General features: G+C 42.6%; 1 protein-coding gene across 3 annotated transcripts in view; it reads right to left on the bottom strand.

Moving 5' to 3' along the window:
- Window positions 1-17601, bottom strand: part of GRB2 (growth factor receptor bound protein 2) — a 63621-nt gene that overhangs the window by 37405 nt on the left and 8615 nt on the right. Inside the window, exons 1-2 of one of the 3 annotated variants that reach the window (XM_067308244.1) lie at window positions 15392-15487; window positions 10336-10554 (exon numbers count right to left, since the gene is read on the bottom strand). In XM_067308244.1, coding sequence (XP_067164345.1) covers window positions 10336-10413 — 78 coding nt within the window. In that variant the 5' untranslated portion in view covers window positions 10414-10554; window positions 15392-15487. Of the gene's footprint in view, window positions 1-8007; window positions 8151-10335; window positions 10555-15391; window positions 15488-17601 lie in introns of those variants that run through there. The other 2 variants (XM_067308246.1, XM_067308245.1) reach the window with 2 other exon arrangements.

The following is a 17601-nucleotide window of genomic DNA, read 5'->3' as shown; positions in this document are numbered from 1 at the left end:
GCGCTTTATCACTTCCAGGGCTAAGGATACACCTTGAAAAAATATTCAAGGACACACAAAACATGAGAAAAAAAGAAGTTCAGCTGTGGAAGACATACACAACATGTTTTCTTGATACTGCCTCAACCAGGCAACTTGTCAAGCTGATGTTCATCTCGCCAAACTTCAAGTACTGTCTGAAGGCAAGGCTGGGAAAGCAAGCATGTTTCAAAGGTGAAATTCAGCATTTGAGTGTTCATCCTATGTTTCCACTACAGCTACCCTTCCTCCTCAGTTCCCTCCTTGCATGTTTCTTCCCTTGCCCTGCAACTGCAGTACACACTTGGAGAACTTGATTTTTTCAAAGTATTTTGGATGTCTTCCTGAGTAGTTACACTCCCAGTAGCACTTGAGATTAGAGTCCCTGACTAGAATTGCACAGGAGCTCAGGAAAAAAACCACACAAGTAAAACTGGCAGATTTTCCAGAGGAACTAGAAAAAGACGCACACTTCTGCAGTTTAAACTCCTTCCTAGTATTCTGAAACGAATTCACTTAAATCTGGAACCTAAGCACACAGCTTTTCAAGCAGGCCATAAACTATTGTTAACAGCAGAAAGTGAAAAACAGATCAAGCTGTTAAAATATCAATTTCATAATTATGCCAAAGGAGTGGAAATCACAGAGGAATACAATACTCAAAATTTGACTGCACATAAGGATTTACAATGGAAAAACCTACTCAAGCTCAGCAAAAGTGGCATGGTTTAAAATTTAGTGCCAATTTCTCACAAACCAGAAGGCTGACTAGTGCAGACCACAAGTCTTCTGCACTAGCAGAGCTGCTATGATTAGTGGAACCTGCTGGCTCATACATAACTCATGAAGAATTCCCCCCTTTCCTCCCAAGGGAAACAATTTTGCATAACAGCAGCTTTTTTTTTTTTCCACATGTAAACTTGTAGAGTTTTAGTACAAGTCAGAGCAAGAAGTAGGTTGGCTCACTGCTGAAAGTATGAATTCCAGAGACAAATTATTTAAATAAGAGGTTTTAGAAAGTAACAGTATAATTACAGTTGAGCCAAACTGAAAGAACTGCTTTCTGCTCGCTGCATGAGGTCCAGCAGCTGCAGAGCCAACATGCAGCTCATGACAAAGCTTACATGCTGACACGAACGCGTGCAAAGGAGTTAAATTCAGCAGGTACAAACAGAATAAATCTACACTGTTAAGTATTCTCTTTCTATATTTTATTTATAAAGATCAGGATGAAACATCAGGATTATAAGTTAATTACTCTACACAGAGGCTAAAAGTTGATTTCCTAGACAAAAATAACTGTTCTCAATTTTGCAGTTATTCCAGTCACCATCCTGATCTGCCTCCATTAGATCCAAAAGACAACCGATTTGATGCATCTTCAGTAACAGGAGTGTCTTCCTGCTTTTGCAACCACAAACAACTGGAGACAAAAAGATCCAAGATCAGGTACAGAAATTCAAACAAGCAATTGTTCATTATGGGGAAAACCCTCTTAGGCTTTTCAAGATATTTCATAAATGGGATTTTATTAATATCTAAATAGAAACACTTCTTTCAGTAAAAAAAAGGAATACAAGTTGAGGAAAATTATAAACACAATCATTTAAAATGCAAATTTCAGATGCATCTAGTATCTAATCAGGAAGTATTGTAGAGTAGCATCTGGGTTTCAGGAATATAATAAATATCTAAAAATAATTATCAAGACCAGTTTTGGAGACTGACAGTTCACTTTTTGCTCTATTAGAGCTCAGCTGTACAATCCCATGCGTTTAGCACATGTCACCATGAAAAACACATTCTAAAGTTTGTTAAACCAATTCTCACTTGAGTTGTCAGATGGTGGCACCAATCATGCATATAAGACATGGGAACAAGTTCAGGCTGCATCGCTCACAGTCTGCTTCACAATCATTTTTCCATTCCATTTGAACACCTACTCTTCTGAGGTGTTACAAGACGACTTCTAAGTTGAAGGCATGTGGCACTCTTCATGATCACTGCTTTAAATACATAGCAACAGGGCACGAGCCGAGAACGTGACAAACAAACAATGGAGCTTGAAGCTTGACAGATCAAGACTGACAACGTTGTTGTTCCATCTAAAAAGATATGACTATTCGAGGGAAAGGAACCACTTCATACAGTATGTTTCCTACACTGTAGATAGTGCACAAATCTTAGGAAATATTTTCCCATCCTTTTTTCTTTCCCAAGGTCCAAAGAATCTGTAACACATGGCTTTATTTCCCTGTGTATCTACTAGTAACTGATGTTAGCCCAACTTTGAAGATAATGTTAACCGCCACTGCAGAGCCAGCAAGGGAAAAGAAAGAGCATGAACCATTGTGGGATAAGGCTGCTGTAGATAAGAACCTGTGTATCAAATTTCTGCAGTATCAGTTCATTGATCTGGATAGAAATACAGAAGGCATGCAACTCACCCAGTCATTTGCATTTTGAATTTAACAGAATTTTCAGAGAAAACTGAAAATGATGTAGAGATTGAAGACAGCTTTTCTAGCCAAACGCCAAACAAAACAAGCAAGAAAAAAAACAAAGCACTGAGGCCTGTAGTGCCCCAGTGAAATAGATTATTACACAAAAGCTCCATTTCTAGTCTACAAGTCTAGTCTAGATTAGGCGTCAGAGGAAGAACAGATGCGTTTCCTGGGTAACTCTTCTACCTAAAAATTAAATTTGCAAGTCACAGCTCCATTTCTCTGGCTAGCACCTGACCCATCAGCACTCTAAGAGGGAAGGAGGGGGGGAAATACGCTTATCCTTTGTTACACATCTTAATTAACACCTTCAGAGTAACTAGCTCAGGCATTTATGTAGCGTACCTATGGTATCACAGAGCTAAGCACAGCTAAGTATTCATCCAGAGTCCCATGTAAGTTTGTAAGTCATGTTGAATCCCATAGTGCGATTGACATTGCTACTCCAGCTACCTGGCTAAAGTTAGCTTGCATGTAGCTACCGAAGACACAGTCCCATCTCCGACTATGCAGTGCAAACGACCCTTAATTCTCTGCGCAGAGAAGTGTCAGTTGTTGGGACATGCTACTCACAATTCTGCCTATGCTTGAACAACACTGTGCTGTCCAACCTGGAAAGGACTTTCTGCAATTCGACATCATGGATCAGAAGAAATGAGAAGCTGCATGCACGGTCACACAGGAAAAACCCAAATCAAGTTAATCTCCAAGTTTGTTTGTGTACGGTGACAAAACCCTTGCTGATTCTTGTCCATTATGTGAACGGCTTCAGATCTGTTTTTTTTGTTTGTTTGTTTATTGTTATGGTTCTAGAACTAACTTGTCTTTTCAAACCTTTCGGACCCATATAATTAAAATATTAATAATTTACAGGAGGCTAACTCGGAGGTAACCAGCAAATTAAGTATGGGAATCTGGCAGCATCAGTACAATAGTCTTAAAATAATGCAATAGCTCAGTCTTGCAACAGTTGTGAAAATGTTCTAACGTTGTGTTTTGTAGTTCTTCCGGTTTAGATTAATTCACCAAACATGATGAATTTTACAATACACCATTTCCTTTTTGCTCAATGGGACATTAAAAGATTTTTGACTCCAGTGTTGTTAGAGGACTAATACTTAATTTTATTTCATTTTCAAAGTGATAGAACTAGTTTTACACAGCATGTTTTTCCTAAGGTTTGGGATGAAGTTATTGATTTCTGATATATAGCCACTGGTAGCTTTAAAGCACAAGGGATTTTACTAAGGGGTCATGTAGATCACTGCTTATATTAGGCTAAGCTGTACACATGCTGATTGGGTTTCTTATCTCCCCTCCCCCAGGTGGATCCATATCGACTATAGTGAGAAATCAAAAGAGCCTGAGTTTCCTTACAAAGAGGGACACCCCTCCAATTGACAGGGCTCTGCACAGGAGACAAAGAGCCTATAATTACTACACTTGTGACACACTCACCCTTCATACATGCCACAAAAATCCCTGTTTTCTTCTCTGAACTGAGATCAAGCTTTTATTGTTTTAATTTAAAAAAAATGAATCTAAGTTAGTCCATGATTAGGTGGGATGTCCCTCAGAATAACAGATTTTACTGGCTTGAAATCCTCAAATTTTCTCTCATCAAGAGTTAGCATGAGAGATATGTCACTGAGTCAAAGAGGAGACACATCCCTGGGTGGCCAATAAACAGAACAAAAATGCATCACTTTGGTTGCAGTTTGACATGTCAGTTGAACAAAGCAGATCAGATAATTTAGCAAGCCAGAAGTTGATTTGCAGATATGTCTGTACTAATGCTTTTCAGAAGTCTGTTACACTAGTCATAGCACAAGCTGGACTTCATGGATCAGTCGTAACAATAGCGTTTCCATTAATCTGGGAAAAGACAGCTGGAACTTCAAATTAGCATCATTTCCTCTGGTTATAACAGAATGCAATTCATGTAAGTCGATATAATAAAATTAGCTGAGCAGGCCACTAGCTTTAATCAATGCCTCATTTGACATCCCAAACTCTAGCAGGTTTCAGGTACCATACAGCACATAAGAGTTAATTCTTCTCTGCTTTCAATAACGATCACAAATTGCTACTAAATAAAAAGAAACAAAGATGCCATTTTAAAGGAGGAATGTGTTTACTCCCTCAGAAGCTGGCAAAGACTGCTTTACACCTTCAGTCTGGAATATTCCATATTTATGTCTTCTGGACATAGACGCATTTAATAATACAATCTTGTTCTAAGCAGGTTCAAGCTCTTTTACCAATGTAGATTATGAACACTTCCTTTTTTGGTACGCACTTTGTAGAGGTTAGATAGTTCCTTCCCACAGTCCTTCTCCCCTAATGTGTTTCATTTGCCAAGTTCCCTAAACATCTCACCTTCAGATTAATTTCATACATACGAGGAATAATATTTGAGAAATTCATATTAAAATCTAGACATTGAATGGTTGGATGGACCAGAAGAAAAATGCAGCTATTACAGCAGCATCTCTTTACGACACAGGTCTCCAAATGCCAAGATTCTGAAACAGCTACATTTAAGATAATTGTACTTCCCTTTACAAGTCTCTAATTTTCTGACAACTTTGCTTTCTTAGATCACAATATTGAACAGTCTGTTTTCCCCCCACTTAAACCAAACTAAGTGACTTCTGTCTCTGAGAACAAATACCATATTCACTCAAGGCAGTCAGCCAAGGAACATGCTCTAAGTGCACCTTAACAAATCAATCATCACATACGATGGAGTCACCACTCACAGCTAAGTCACAGAATAACGTAGATTGGAAGGGGCCTCCTGAAGTCATCCAGTCCAACCCTACTCAGGGACTTGTCCAATCAATTTTTGAGTATCTCCAAGACTGGAGATTCCACAACTTCTCTGAGCAACCTGCTTCAATATCTGACCTATTTCACTATAAAGCACATACAGCTTGCAGTTTGCCTGCTTCGTTAATTCAGAAAAAGTTTTCCAACATACTAGAATCAAAGACCACACCGAGACTAACCCCTTACAAGAAAAGGATAAGATGAAGAAGGTGTGTAGGAAAGGAGAGAAGAAGGATGAGAGAAAAGAAAATTTCACCCAAAATGGAGGAACAGTTTTTGCACCTCCCTTCAGCAAACTGCACGTTTCTGTTTTCTAGCAGTGACACCACCACGTAACAGCTATTGCAGGTGAGGTCGAAGACAAGGGATGAGGAAGAAGAGAAGGGAGGCCATACTGTCCTTCGTTATCATACCCCTCCCTCTCTCCAAAACTGTTTCACTGTATCCAGCGACGAAAAAAATGGTTTTCATGCAGGAACTGAAAATGCTGTCTCAGCACCAACCATTTGGAAACATTCAATCCTGTTAAAGGCTGAGAGAAAGAAAATAAATCTGATGGCAAACAATCATGTGAACAGAACCTGAGGTGACTGTCTAGTGTATGTTCAGAGTAGGAAGAAAACTTGACTTTGCTAAACAGAATTGTCAAATAATCAAAACCCTACCACAAAATCCTTTTAACACAGAGAGAAGCTGGTTTGTGTATCATGCAAAAGTGCAAAAAACAACAACAAAAAAACAATTAAAGTTGATGTAGGTCCTCTATTTAAAACACTGTCTGAATAATTTTACTCTTAAAAGCAATCCTTAAGTACCCCTGAATTATGCTGACAACTACTGGGAACAGGAACTTATTCAGCTCTTCAGAAGATAACTTTCCAGCTATGTCTCAACCATGGCACAGAACAGGAGAAAGAGGAGACGGACTGGTGCTCTATATGCCCCCCCTTTATTTATTTATTATTATTATTATTATTATTTTTTTTTTTACAATTTCAACATGCAAGATATTCACAAACATGATTAGTGCTTCTTTAATACCAAGGCAGAAATGCTTATCAGAGTAGCAGAGTATGGACAGCACACTTCAAATTGGGTGTAGGAGGAATAGGGAAAAGAGATGCAACTAACCTTGGCTAGTTGAATTTTTGATGATTTTTCTTTTCCCCCACTCTACTCCTGCCATACCCCCAGCAAGTATCAGCACATTTTAGGTCTGGATACTCACCTGTTAGCAAAAAGGCCAACAAAACCAGAAGCTGCTTGAAATATTTTAATTTGGGGGGACATAAAATCTGAATTCATAATACAGGCAGAGACATGGATGTTAACTAGTCTCCACATCAATAAATACAGAAAGTGTGAGGGGAGAGGACTGAAAAAGCATCATGACAAGTATCAACTATTCAAAGTGAAAAATAACTCAATCAAAATTTCAAGTAGGACTCCCCCAAGCATAGGCAGGCTTTTTATAATGGGAGAGGCTACCACATTTTCTTCAGACCTTTAAAAGGATGCCAGTCCCCAACAAGTTTTTGTGAAACAACCACCAGTCCACAAAAGGAATGACGACCTTGATAGCTGCAGCTCTGTATCATAATCAGAGGACACAGATGGAAACAGTAACCTTTCCTCTCCCTGGGGAAGGTTGAGCAAGTAGTATTTAGTCTATTAAAAAAGTTTAGAAGAAAACGTCAGTTTGTATCTCCTGAATGGCAACACCGCACGCTGGTATAGAACAAAAAAAGAGTAAGAGAACCCAATATACTGCCAGGGTTACAATATCATAGAAGCAGCTTTTACCATATAGTGCCCACAAAAGACAAGGCCAAGCACTTTTCCTCTTCACTCAGCTGTTTTACAATTGCAAGTCAAAGGTCAACTGTCTTCACTCACTTTTGGAACCCAGCCACAAGATTACTAACAACCAGCTTAATGGCTACAGTTCAAATGCTATTCAATCAAATCCAGAATATGTGGGTATGTAGCAGTAATGGCACCATGACATCATAGGCAAGTTATCTGCTGAAATCAGATGGAGTCAGACAGCATGCATCCTTGCCTTCCCTCCCCACAAAGAGACATGAACTTTTAAGGAGTGGGAATTAAAGTGTTATAGATTTTGTTCTTTCCCTACTGTGGCTAAGAAACAGCATCTCTCTATGAAGCAGTCTTTTGCCATCATCATATATGCCTCAAACTAACTCCGTTTTCCAGAGGTGAGTCAAGTCCAGTATCTAACCGCTGGATTTGGAAAACTGTTCTCTACACATGTGAAGATACACGTGTGTCTCTGCAAGAGATACTTGAAGAGCGAAGTGCATAGGTGCATTCAGCTTGTTACAAGCTTATTTCCCTTCCCAGTTCATTCATGTGAAGGCACTAGGATTAACCTGATTTATAGGACAGATCACGTGAGGCACATAAATGGGATACCCTGAGATTTCTCAGTCATGAACAAAGTACTAACATAACAGATCTGGCATGCTTGACGGAAATTAAATTCTGCAACCCGAAATACATTTGAAGCAAACCAGACTTTCAAAATGACAGTGTGCCACAAAAGCCTGTCAGTCTAAGTAAAGTGAACTGTAACGGCTCTGCTGCTGGCTTGTTTTTCTGAAGTTTGCCTGTTTTAGACAGTGAACCTTACCATGGTGCACAGAAGAACTATGCGCTGAAGGCAAGATTTCTGAGCCTCCAAGAGGCCCATGATTTCTGAACTCTCTTGGAATTTCCACCAACTTTCGTGATGATGTTCAGCAAGTCATCATCTCTATGTGTCAGTTTACTCATCTACGAAGTAAATATGTAAAACTTGTAAACATTTTCAGAATACGAGCTGTAAGCAATTATAGTTCGAAGAACTTTATCAATGTGTTGAGGAAGTGCTCAGCACATGTTTTGTCAAGAGCAGAAAACCCCTCTTTGTATTCTAGGAAAAATACAGTGATTAACGTGCTAGCAACAGCATACATACCACCACCATGTTTCTGCTGCTGTGACAAAATTCATACCTGTGAAATGACATCAAGAGGGCAAGGCTCAAGCACATCTTGCTAATCAATAGCTGCCCCACTGTCTGCAGCTGTAGTAGTTTTCTAGAAATAGTTTTCAAAAGAGACTAAAAAAGTTGCTCTTTTTTCTACAGTTCTTAGAGAAGAAATTTTTTTTCCCCCCAATATATGCAAACTTTACACCAGCCATTTTTTCATGCCCTTCAGCAAACATCTAGACTAAACCAGATGAAAATAATGAAGAGGATACTTTAAACAAATATTTAAGTATATTTAAGTATTCCTTCTAGCTCAGCATTTTCTGCAAGCTTCAAATACACTATAAAAGCTAAGGGGTGTTAACAGTAATCCAAAATAGAAGAATACAGCACAGGTTAGGAAAAAGGAAGGTAAGGTTATCACAGATGACATCTAATAAATTCTAACAGTCTTGAACATTTAAAAACTGTAAAAGGAAATATTCTGGTAAATCATATAAACACCGGAATTGAGGTGTGCAGGTCTGACAGACATTTTTAGGACATTTTAATTATGGGCTAGGGATGTGTAGGACATATGAAGAAACAGATGTACTTATTTTAGAAGTCAAAGCCATTGTGGTCTATTAATGAGAATCTCAAAGCAGGATAAGTTTTTATAACCATTATCTATTTTATTAAAATTGCCTCCAAATTGAAATATGCCTTTATCAAGCCAATATCTTATTTAAGCTAAAATTCAACCTCCATCACTAAAAAAACTTGATTTCTGACAAAAGTATTAAAGTTGTCACACAGTGTTCCTGCATTTCTAACAAATGCCACAATTATGTTATTGAAATATCAGTTATGAAAGAATCACATTATGTTTACATATAGAGGGTATTTTTTTTAACACATCTTAAAATAGTAGCTAAATCAAGCCCTTCCCTGGCAAAAATTTTGAGCAGATGAGTAATCCCACTGAGGTCTGCAGGACTTGATTTGTCAGCATGCACAAAGTTACAGCCTTACATCTGCAGGACAGGCACCTCAAAACAGTTTCTGCTAAAGATCATTTTAGTATTAAAATATCTTAAGCTTCTGCTTTCTGACTGCATCAGTATACTAACACTAGGGAGGGGAAGCCCATCTTACAAGTTTATTAAGAAATACTGACTCTGAAAGAAACATCATTAAAACAGTTCACAATATGGCTCTTTTATTACTTGGAAGCTCAGAACTATGCTTCAGAGGCCAAATAACAATGGGTTTTAACATTTTACCCCCTTCCCCCCCTCCATCAAATTTTGGACTTGCACATTGAACTTTTTTAATGAAATTTTCAAATTTCAAATATTTTTCAAATTCCTTTAATATTGCCAAGCGGAAGTCTCAAAAGCCTTTGATATATTGAAAGAACTGTAGACCAAAATTCCTCTAATGCACTCCAAACATCCACTTACATCTGCACAGATCTATTAAATATTCAGCCACATGCTTATTGCTCCAGTTCATCAGGGCTGAAGATAAGATTCAGCACCAATATTTGACAGCCTGATGCTAAAAGATTATCTACTGAGGAATAATCTAATCACTATTCTTGGATATTGGAGTCTTTGGCAGGAGGCAGAGGAAAAGAATACCAAACCGATCTTGATTACTTTAAAGGGTTTCCTCTTGTAGAAAGGAATTCAGTTCAGAGTATATTGTCTTGCACTTCTGCTTATTTGCTACCGTTTTTAAGACTCCGTTTTCAAGTATTCCAGCCTCAGCAGAGAGGCGCGAGAGGCTCAGGGATACGCGCTCGACCCAGAAAAGAAACAGCGTCTGCTGCTCTCAAAGAGGCCGGACGGAGGTTCGAGGAAATCTTGAGGTACCCTGTCAAGGGGAGATGGCACTGGGGGGTCACAGCGGGTCAGGTCCGGCGGACAGGAAGAGATTCAGAGGAGCAGTTGCAAAGGAGAGGGCCAAAGCGGGAGCCCCCCGGCTCTCGCCGCGGCTTACCTTCAGGATATCCCCCCGTTTGAAGCTCAGCTCGTCATCCGCGGTGGCTTTGAAGTCGTACTTGGCGATGGCTTCCATGCTGGGGCTGCGGCGCGGCGGTGCGGGCGCTGGGAAGGAAGCGCTCCCCGAAGCCTCCGCTGCTCCCGCGGCGGCTGCCGGCTCAGCCCGAGACGTCGGCCCCGTCTCTCACATGCAGGGGAGCCCGGGGGACGATCCGCCCTAGGGGAGGAGGAGGAGGAGGAGGAGGAAGAGACGGGCCATTAGGGGAAGTGGCACGGATCGATGGCCGGGGCCGCGCCCAGAGCCGCTCCCTCCGCCCGGCGCGGCGCGGCCGCCGCTTCCTCCCGCCGCCGCTCGCCAGGCCCGGCTCGCCCGAGTGACACGTCCCGCGGCCAATGGCCGCCCCGGCAGCCGGGGGCGGAAGGAGGCACCGGGGCCGGCGGCAGCGGCCGCGGGAAGGGGCCGGGGCAGCGCCGCCCCCCGGGCTGCCAGCGCCGGGGCGCCGGGTCGGGGCGCCCCCCCAAAGCCGGCGCCTCGCACCGACGGGGAGCCGATGGGGGCGACGCGCTCCTCTGCCCGCCACGCTCTGCCGGGAGCGCCTGCTCGGGAGCCGCGGCTTGCACCGGTAAACAAGAAGTTTCCATTGGTACAGTAAATCAGACAAACTGGGAAACGCTTTTGTCGGTCCTCCGCAACGGGACTTCCTCGAAACGTCTAGCAAAAAGCGCCCTAAAATAACATATTGATAAAAATTTGGCCTCGGTCTAATTTAAAAGAAACCTTCCCGAAATGTGCCCTGAGCAGCAGAACGTGATAAAGGAAATAAAACATCTCCCTCATTAGTATAGCATGAAAATCAGCAGGTTTGAATCCCGTGTTTCTTACGGGCCCAGACAAGAGATGACCCCAAGTTTGACGTGACATGTAAATACTCTGAAACTATTTAAAAGGCTAAAAAATTTAATCTAACTCCAGCTACACCTGACAGCAAAGGCGGCAGGGCATCAGAAGAAAGTTAAGTAAGATAGTCAATAATTTTGAAGAATATCATGAATACCCTGTTGAAGAATCAGTAGGGAGCCGATACCTGTCAGTGACAATTTCAAGACAGAAAAGGTCTGATGAACACCAGCTAAACCACACACCTGCTAATTCAGTCTGTGTGGTTATAGCCCAGAAAGAGCCCTGGTACATGCAAAGACAGCAGATGGCAATAGTATTTTCTCATTTAAGAAAAAACCTGTCTTACATAAATGCAGTTAAGCAATTAACATGCTTATGTTCCATGACTCCCGTTGTTGCCCAACCTTCAAGTCCCCTTTTATAAAGGAAAATAAAGCTAAAAGCAAAGAGCAGCACATTTCCATCGCAGCAAACTGGCAGAATGAGAAAAGGCAGGTTTTATAGGAATACCTTGATCAGAAAACGAACAGCTTTAGTAAAGTCCCCACATCAACGCTTTTTTTTTTTTTTTTTAAAGTACTCCTACACAGCATTACAGAAACATCACTAAGATTGACAAAGCTGTCAACAGCCATGAAGATCACAACTGAACAAATCTGCCAGTGCTACTGGAATTACTGGAAATAAGTGTACTCTATGCAACCTTTAACCATTACACATAATTAAGCCCAAGAAGTTTATCATCTTAGTGAGCTACACTTTGAAGATTCTACAATGCTTGATTTCAGGTTCAGGACTGATGAAAAAGTAACCATTCTTCTGATGTCAGTCTTCCACACTGTACTAGCATACACAAACAGCAACTCTGATGACTTTCCTTTATCAGAAATACTTTCCCTGTGCCAGGGTCACTATCTCCAAATCTTTCTAAGCCGGCCTCTATTTTTTTATGGCATTTATTCTCTTCTGCTATTATGACAAAATTAAGGTGCAATGTGAAATGATGGCATATGAAGCAAAGTATGCAAATATTCATTCAAGTATATTGCCTATATTTCATGGTAAACATTTCAAAGAGCTTCTGCTCCTTCTAAAGGGATAAATATTGCTAACAGCAACAGTAATACATCAAACAGCGCAGTGCTACATTTGAAGATGCATATCATCATCATATGCACATGCAAACACTCAGCCAAAGGAACACTGCTTGCAAACCGTAAAATCCAAATCTGACAATGTAAAAGTTAGCTGTACAACCTAAACAATAAATTCTGGGCTTAATATACACTTAAGAAGGAAATTATTGCAGATTGCTAAATGTTCCTTTCTTTGGGATACCTATACATTGCTGTTAAGTACATTAACAGCATCTAAGAAAAAAAATATTTTAACTGAAGGAGTAGTGATGCGGTATTTCCAAGAACCATACTGGTGTTTCCTTGAGCTTAGCAATAGTACAGAATTGGGGAAATCTCCAGCACAATTCAAGATGAGAGGAGATTCATCACACAATTTTTTTTTTTAAACCTGCATTAATTTTACTATCACCTTCATATATATTGCTAGAATATAAAGAAATTATGTTTCTACAACAATAACAATAGCTGCTACGTAGAACAAAACTTTACCCTTTGTGACTTAAGGCAAAAGTGTAGTTGAAGTTTAGGCACCAAAGCTACAAGTAAATTAGGGGAAAGCTTTGAAAATATTAAACCAAGATATTTACATAGCAAATGTCAGAAAAGGAAAACTTAGAACATCAATTCTGCTAAAGACACCCAGAAAGCATTCACTAATCCTATCAAATAAGTGCTTAGAGACAACCAGCCACATAATTCTGAAAATAAAAAGCAAAGCAACTGCACAAGAAGGAGAAAAAACAAAAACAACAGCCTTACTCGGGAAGTGGCTTGTGCGCGATCTTTGCCACTCTGCCCACTGAGAACACAGCTGTAAGTATTTGCTTTAGGCAAAGACAGTAATGAAACAGGACATGTTGCAAAGACTATAGTCTGCCCTGGCTCCACAAGAACAGATAGATAAGAATGAAGCACAGCCAAAATACTAACACAATGAATACTCATTATAAGAATTAACAGATGATCTTACTGGAGAGCTGACTAAGATGTCTCAGAACACCAATGTGTTTTTCACCTCTCACCTCACAGTGACTTGAGGCAAGATACTTCTCTTGCTCTTAAAAATAGGGGGCGGGGGAAGAGGCGGCAGATAAAACTAACAGTAGGTTATTAGCAGTATAGTGCTACAGCCCAAGATGGATTATAAGTATTTAAAAATGCAAGCCTCAATGCTGTAGGTAACAGGAAACAATTCTTATCATCTTTTCAAGTGATACTTAAGAAAAAAGAAAAAACCCAAAAACACACAGAGGCAAAGGTAGGCTTTTGATACTGCTCCTACAAATAGCATCTTTTCTAACACATGAGAGCTTTCTCATTGTTCTCAGCATTTCGCTGTCCTTCTGGAAAACAGTAAGGACAGGAACAGAAAAACAGACAGTTTAGAAATGCCAAAGTGAGGGAAAGAAGAAAAAAATATGTTCAGTGAAAGATTTTGCAAAGAATCAAGTCCTAAGCTTCATCAGCTGGTACAGGGCTAACCATTATTGTGCATGGTGGAAATTAAAATCTGTGGATACATCATCTGGAAGACATGCAGAAATGTAAAGTGTCAGACTCTAGACAAAAGAATAGAATAAAAGAATCATAAGGGCAGAACACTGATTCAAATCAGCCAAATAAGGAAGTATAACACAAAAAGCTAACCAGGTAAAATTATCAATATATAAAAGCCAGAACATTCCGGGTCATAAATGATACTCAGTCACGATCCACTACCTTAATATATTTCAACTTCCTTAAGCATTCCTCATCAGATGACGAGACAAAGTATCACTTACAAAACTCTAAGCTACAGTACAAAATACAAAAAATATTTATCAGAGACAAAGCATTTCATCACGTAATAGAAAACTTCAGCTCTGCCAAAAACTATTGATTAGTTGTCATTTTCTCTCTTATTTTAAACATTATAAACTAAGTGTGAATTTCTCAAACTTGTCCAGTATTATGAAACATTTAAACACTAAGCGACTTAATCATCTTAAGAAATGATAATTCGAATGCTGGTTTTTGGCACAAATTTTCAGTACCCAAAGATTATGCAGAAATGGATCACAAACACCACCATGTTTGCAGGGGGTTTAACAAGCTGGGAGCCTTCAGGTTTTGGCCCTTGACAGAAAGTGTTCAGTGACTTCTAAAACAAGGAATGAACTTCCCTAAATTCTATGTTTGATCTATGAGTTGCTCACTGAGTTACTAACTATACTACAAGATACTTTATTGTTAGTCAGTAACCAAGATCTCTGTCTGGAGGCAGCTATCTTGGGAGTTAACAAGACTGGATCCTTGTCTTCTATAAATTATTTGAAACCGTACTGAAAAGTAAAACCCTAACACACGGGAACAACAGTGAATCTCAAGCAGGAAGTTCAAAAGAGAAAGAAAAGGCTAAAAGGAAAACACCTTTCCCAATCTTAGCTCTGTACAGAAACTCGTGTTTGAAGCATGACCTAAGGGGTCTTAGGAGAAAGAGAGATATGGACGTTAACCTGCCCACAGGGTATTCGTAACCTTTTTACCTTTAGAAACGGCCCGGAATCACAGAGCTGTTCTGTTGAACATTAAAAATAAATGAATTCCAGGAATGACCATTACACAACACTCCACAGATCGCCAGCAAAGAGGAAAAGGACGCGAGACTAAAAGTAAAACCAGTCTGGGGACTCAGCGGGAGAAGAACAGCGCCTGGCAGCCAATTCCGCCCGGGAGGCAACGCGCCGCGAGCCCAGCACCGCGCTCGCATCCCTCCCGCGACCACAGGCCGCCCTCGCCCCGCGAGCCGCGCCGCCCCGGGACGCCGGGGCCCGGCCTGCCGCCGGGGGGGGGGGGGCGGCGCAGAGGCGGAGCGCGGGGGGAGGCCGGACACCCCGGGGCCCAGGCCGCGACCCCGGAGGACGCCGCTCGCCGGGGCTCGGCGCGCCGGCAGGGCCTGGGGCGGGCCGGGGGGAAGGGGGGCGGCCGGGCCCCCTGCCCCCGCCGCCGCCTCCACACACGCCCCCTCGACTCACCGCGCAGCGCTGGGGGGCGCCGCCCCGCCCGAGGGTCCTCGCCGCCTGCCCGGCGCCACGCGGCCCGGCCCGGCCGCCCCTCCAGCGCCGCCTCGGCTGCCGCTGCGGCCCCCCCCCGCCCGCCGCGCCGCCGCCGCCTGCTCCGCCGTCCCCGCGGCAAGTCTCGCGAGAGCAGCCCTGTCAGCCGCCCTCCGCGATGATGGCCGCCAGCCCCGCCCGCCGCGCCGGGGCTCCAGCGCGCCTGCGCCGACTCCTCCCGCCGGGAGGAGGGGGCGGGGCAAGGGGCGGGCACTGCCCCGCGCGTGCGCAGCAGGAGCCTGCCCGCAGGGGCGGCCCGGGCCGGGGCCTCCCCGGGGCCGCTCCCCGCCCCCCCCCCGGGGCCGCTCCCCGCCCCCCCCCCCCCCCCCCGGGCAGCTCCGCCGGGAGTCGCCTGCAAGCGAGGGGCGGGAGAGCAAGAGCCTGCGGCCTCCCCGGGCCGAGGCACCGCGCCCTCCCCACCCCGGCAGCTCGGCCCCTGCAATAGTTCGGCTATATCAATTACTCCAAAGGAGAGGGGGGGGAAAACGACGGAGGTTTCTCCAGGTGAAACCACGCCGTGTTTCTGCAGCTTGCCCAGCTTATCCACTGAGCCAAGGCCCTCTGCCACACCCCGGAGGGGACAGGGCGGCCGTATCGACCAGGGAGAAGGCCCCCGAGGCCCAGCGCCGGGCTGGGCTGGGGCGTCCAAAGGGCGGGGAAACACACACTGAATTCTCAGAATAAAGAATACGCCCGGTACCACTATTACTCAACAACTGCCATCCGTCCCTGTGAAGGCACCCATGCTGCAGGAAAAGAGCCAGCGTGATCCCCTATTGCAATTAAAACACACACAGAGGGCAGCATTCAGCTTGCCCAGGCAACTAATTCCAGGGTTTAACTCTCTGACCCTCCTAACATCCTTTTAGCTTTAAAAGACTGTAATTACAATATAATGCAAAGCACCTGCTTAGGTAAACATCTGTCCTCACTTCCTTGATAAAACCAGCACATAAACAAGTTTTCCTCTTGCTCTGGAGAGAAAGGCTAGCTTCCAAAATAGAGGCTTTCCACGATTATACTCCCACTGCCCTGCATGGAGGTTATCACAGAACACAAGCTCCTACCAGTTAGCTGAAACAAGTGGTTATTAGCCATGGGTGAACTACAGAGGTTGCTTTTTAATGGTTTTTTACTAGGTTATCCTCTGCCTCCTCCTCCCTCCCCTCCCAAGAACACCAAGACTGTGAATGTGGGGTCTAAGCATAGCATATGCTGCAGTATTGAGACATAAATTGCAGAGTTTACATCTGGACTCAAATTTAAGATTCTTCTGGATTAAGGTCTGGGTTCAAGACTACATAGATAACTTGCACAGATAACTGATATTTTGTGATAATGATACATATTTTCAACCTCCAATTAAACACGCTCTTTTTTAAAAGCGGCCACCATGGTGGTTAATCTCCCTGGCTGTACTGGGGTAAGTGGGGAGGAGTCACTTTCATTCAAACCAAGATTAGAGAAATATCAAAATAAACATTGCTACCTTGCACAGCTCTGCTCACAAATTGTGAGCTGCAAAGATCCAGTCTAGAAACATGCCAATTCTAAACGCTTAAGCAATTTGATATAGATTTTTGAGAGACTATTTTTGGATGAAATTTGTGCTTTAAACCCTTAGCAAGATCATTTTCTTCCAACTGCATTCTACTTCAGGGGTTTTAATTTCTTCTCAGATTTGAGCATCGGTGGGGGAAGGTGGGAATTGTCCCAATACTTCATTCAAAAATTGGACAAGGTGAAGAAAGAGCTATGGGAGCTGAGCATATTACAAAGGCTTCAGACCTTTCTGAGGATGCAGAAATGATTCCTCTAGGATGACACACAAATCAGAGCTAGATTCCAAGCTCCCTCATGGCCCCGCTACTTATTGCTCCAACAGGCTTACAGCATCTCTGGTTTCAGTTATGACCTCAAAGTGAGGATTTAGAAGTTCTTAGCAAGCCTTCTATAAGATAAATAGAACCTTCTCAGAAAAGTTTAGCAGGTACTTTCAGCTGGTCTTAAAAAGCCAGACAGGGCTAACAGCTGCGAGTTGAATGATAGCTACTTTAAGAGGCTGCAGCTGCCTGACTTTAAAAGGGCATTCCTAGAAGGCCAAACAAGCAACAAATTTTAGGAATAGTAGA

This window comes from Apteryx mantelli, chromosome 19 (genome assembly GCF_036417845.1).
Source record: "Apteryx mantelli isolate bAptMan1 chromosome 19, bAptMan1.hap1, whole genome shotgun sequence".
NCBI lineage: Eukaryota > Metazoa > Chordata > Aves > Apterygiformes > Apterygidae > Apteryx > Apteryx mantelli.
This window is presented reverse-complemented; position numbering and strand designations above follow the sequence as displayed.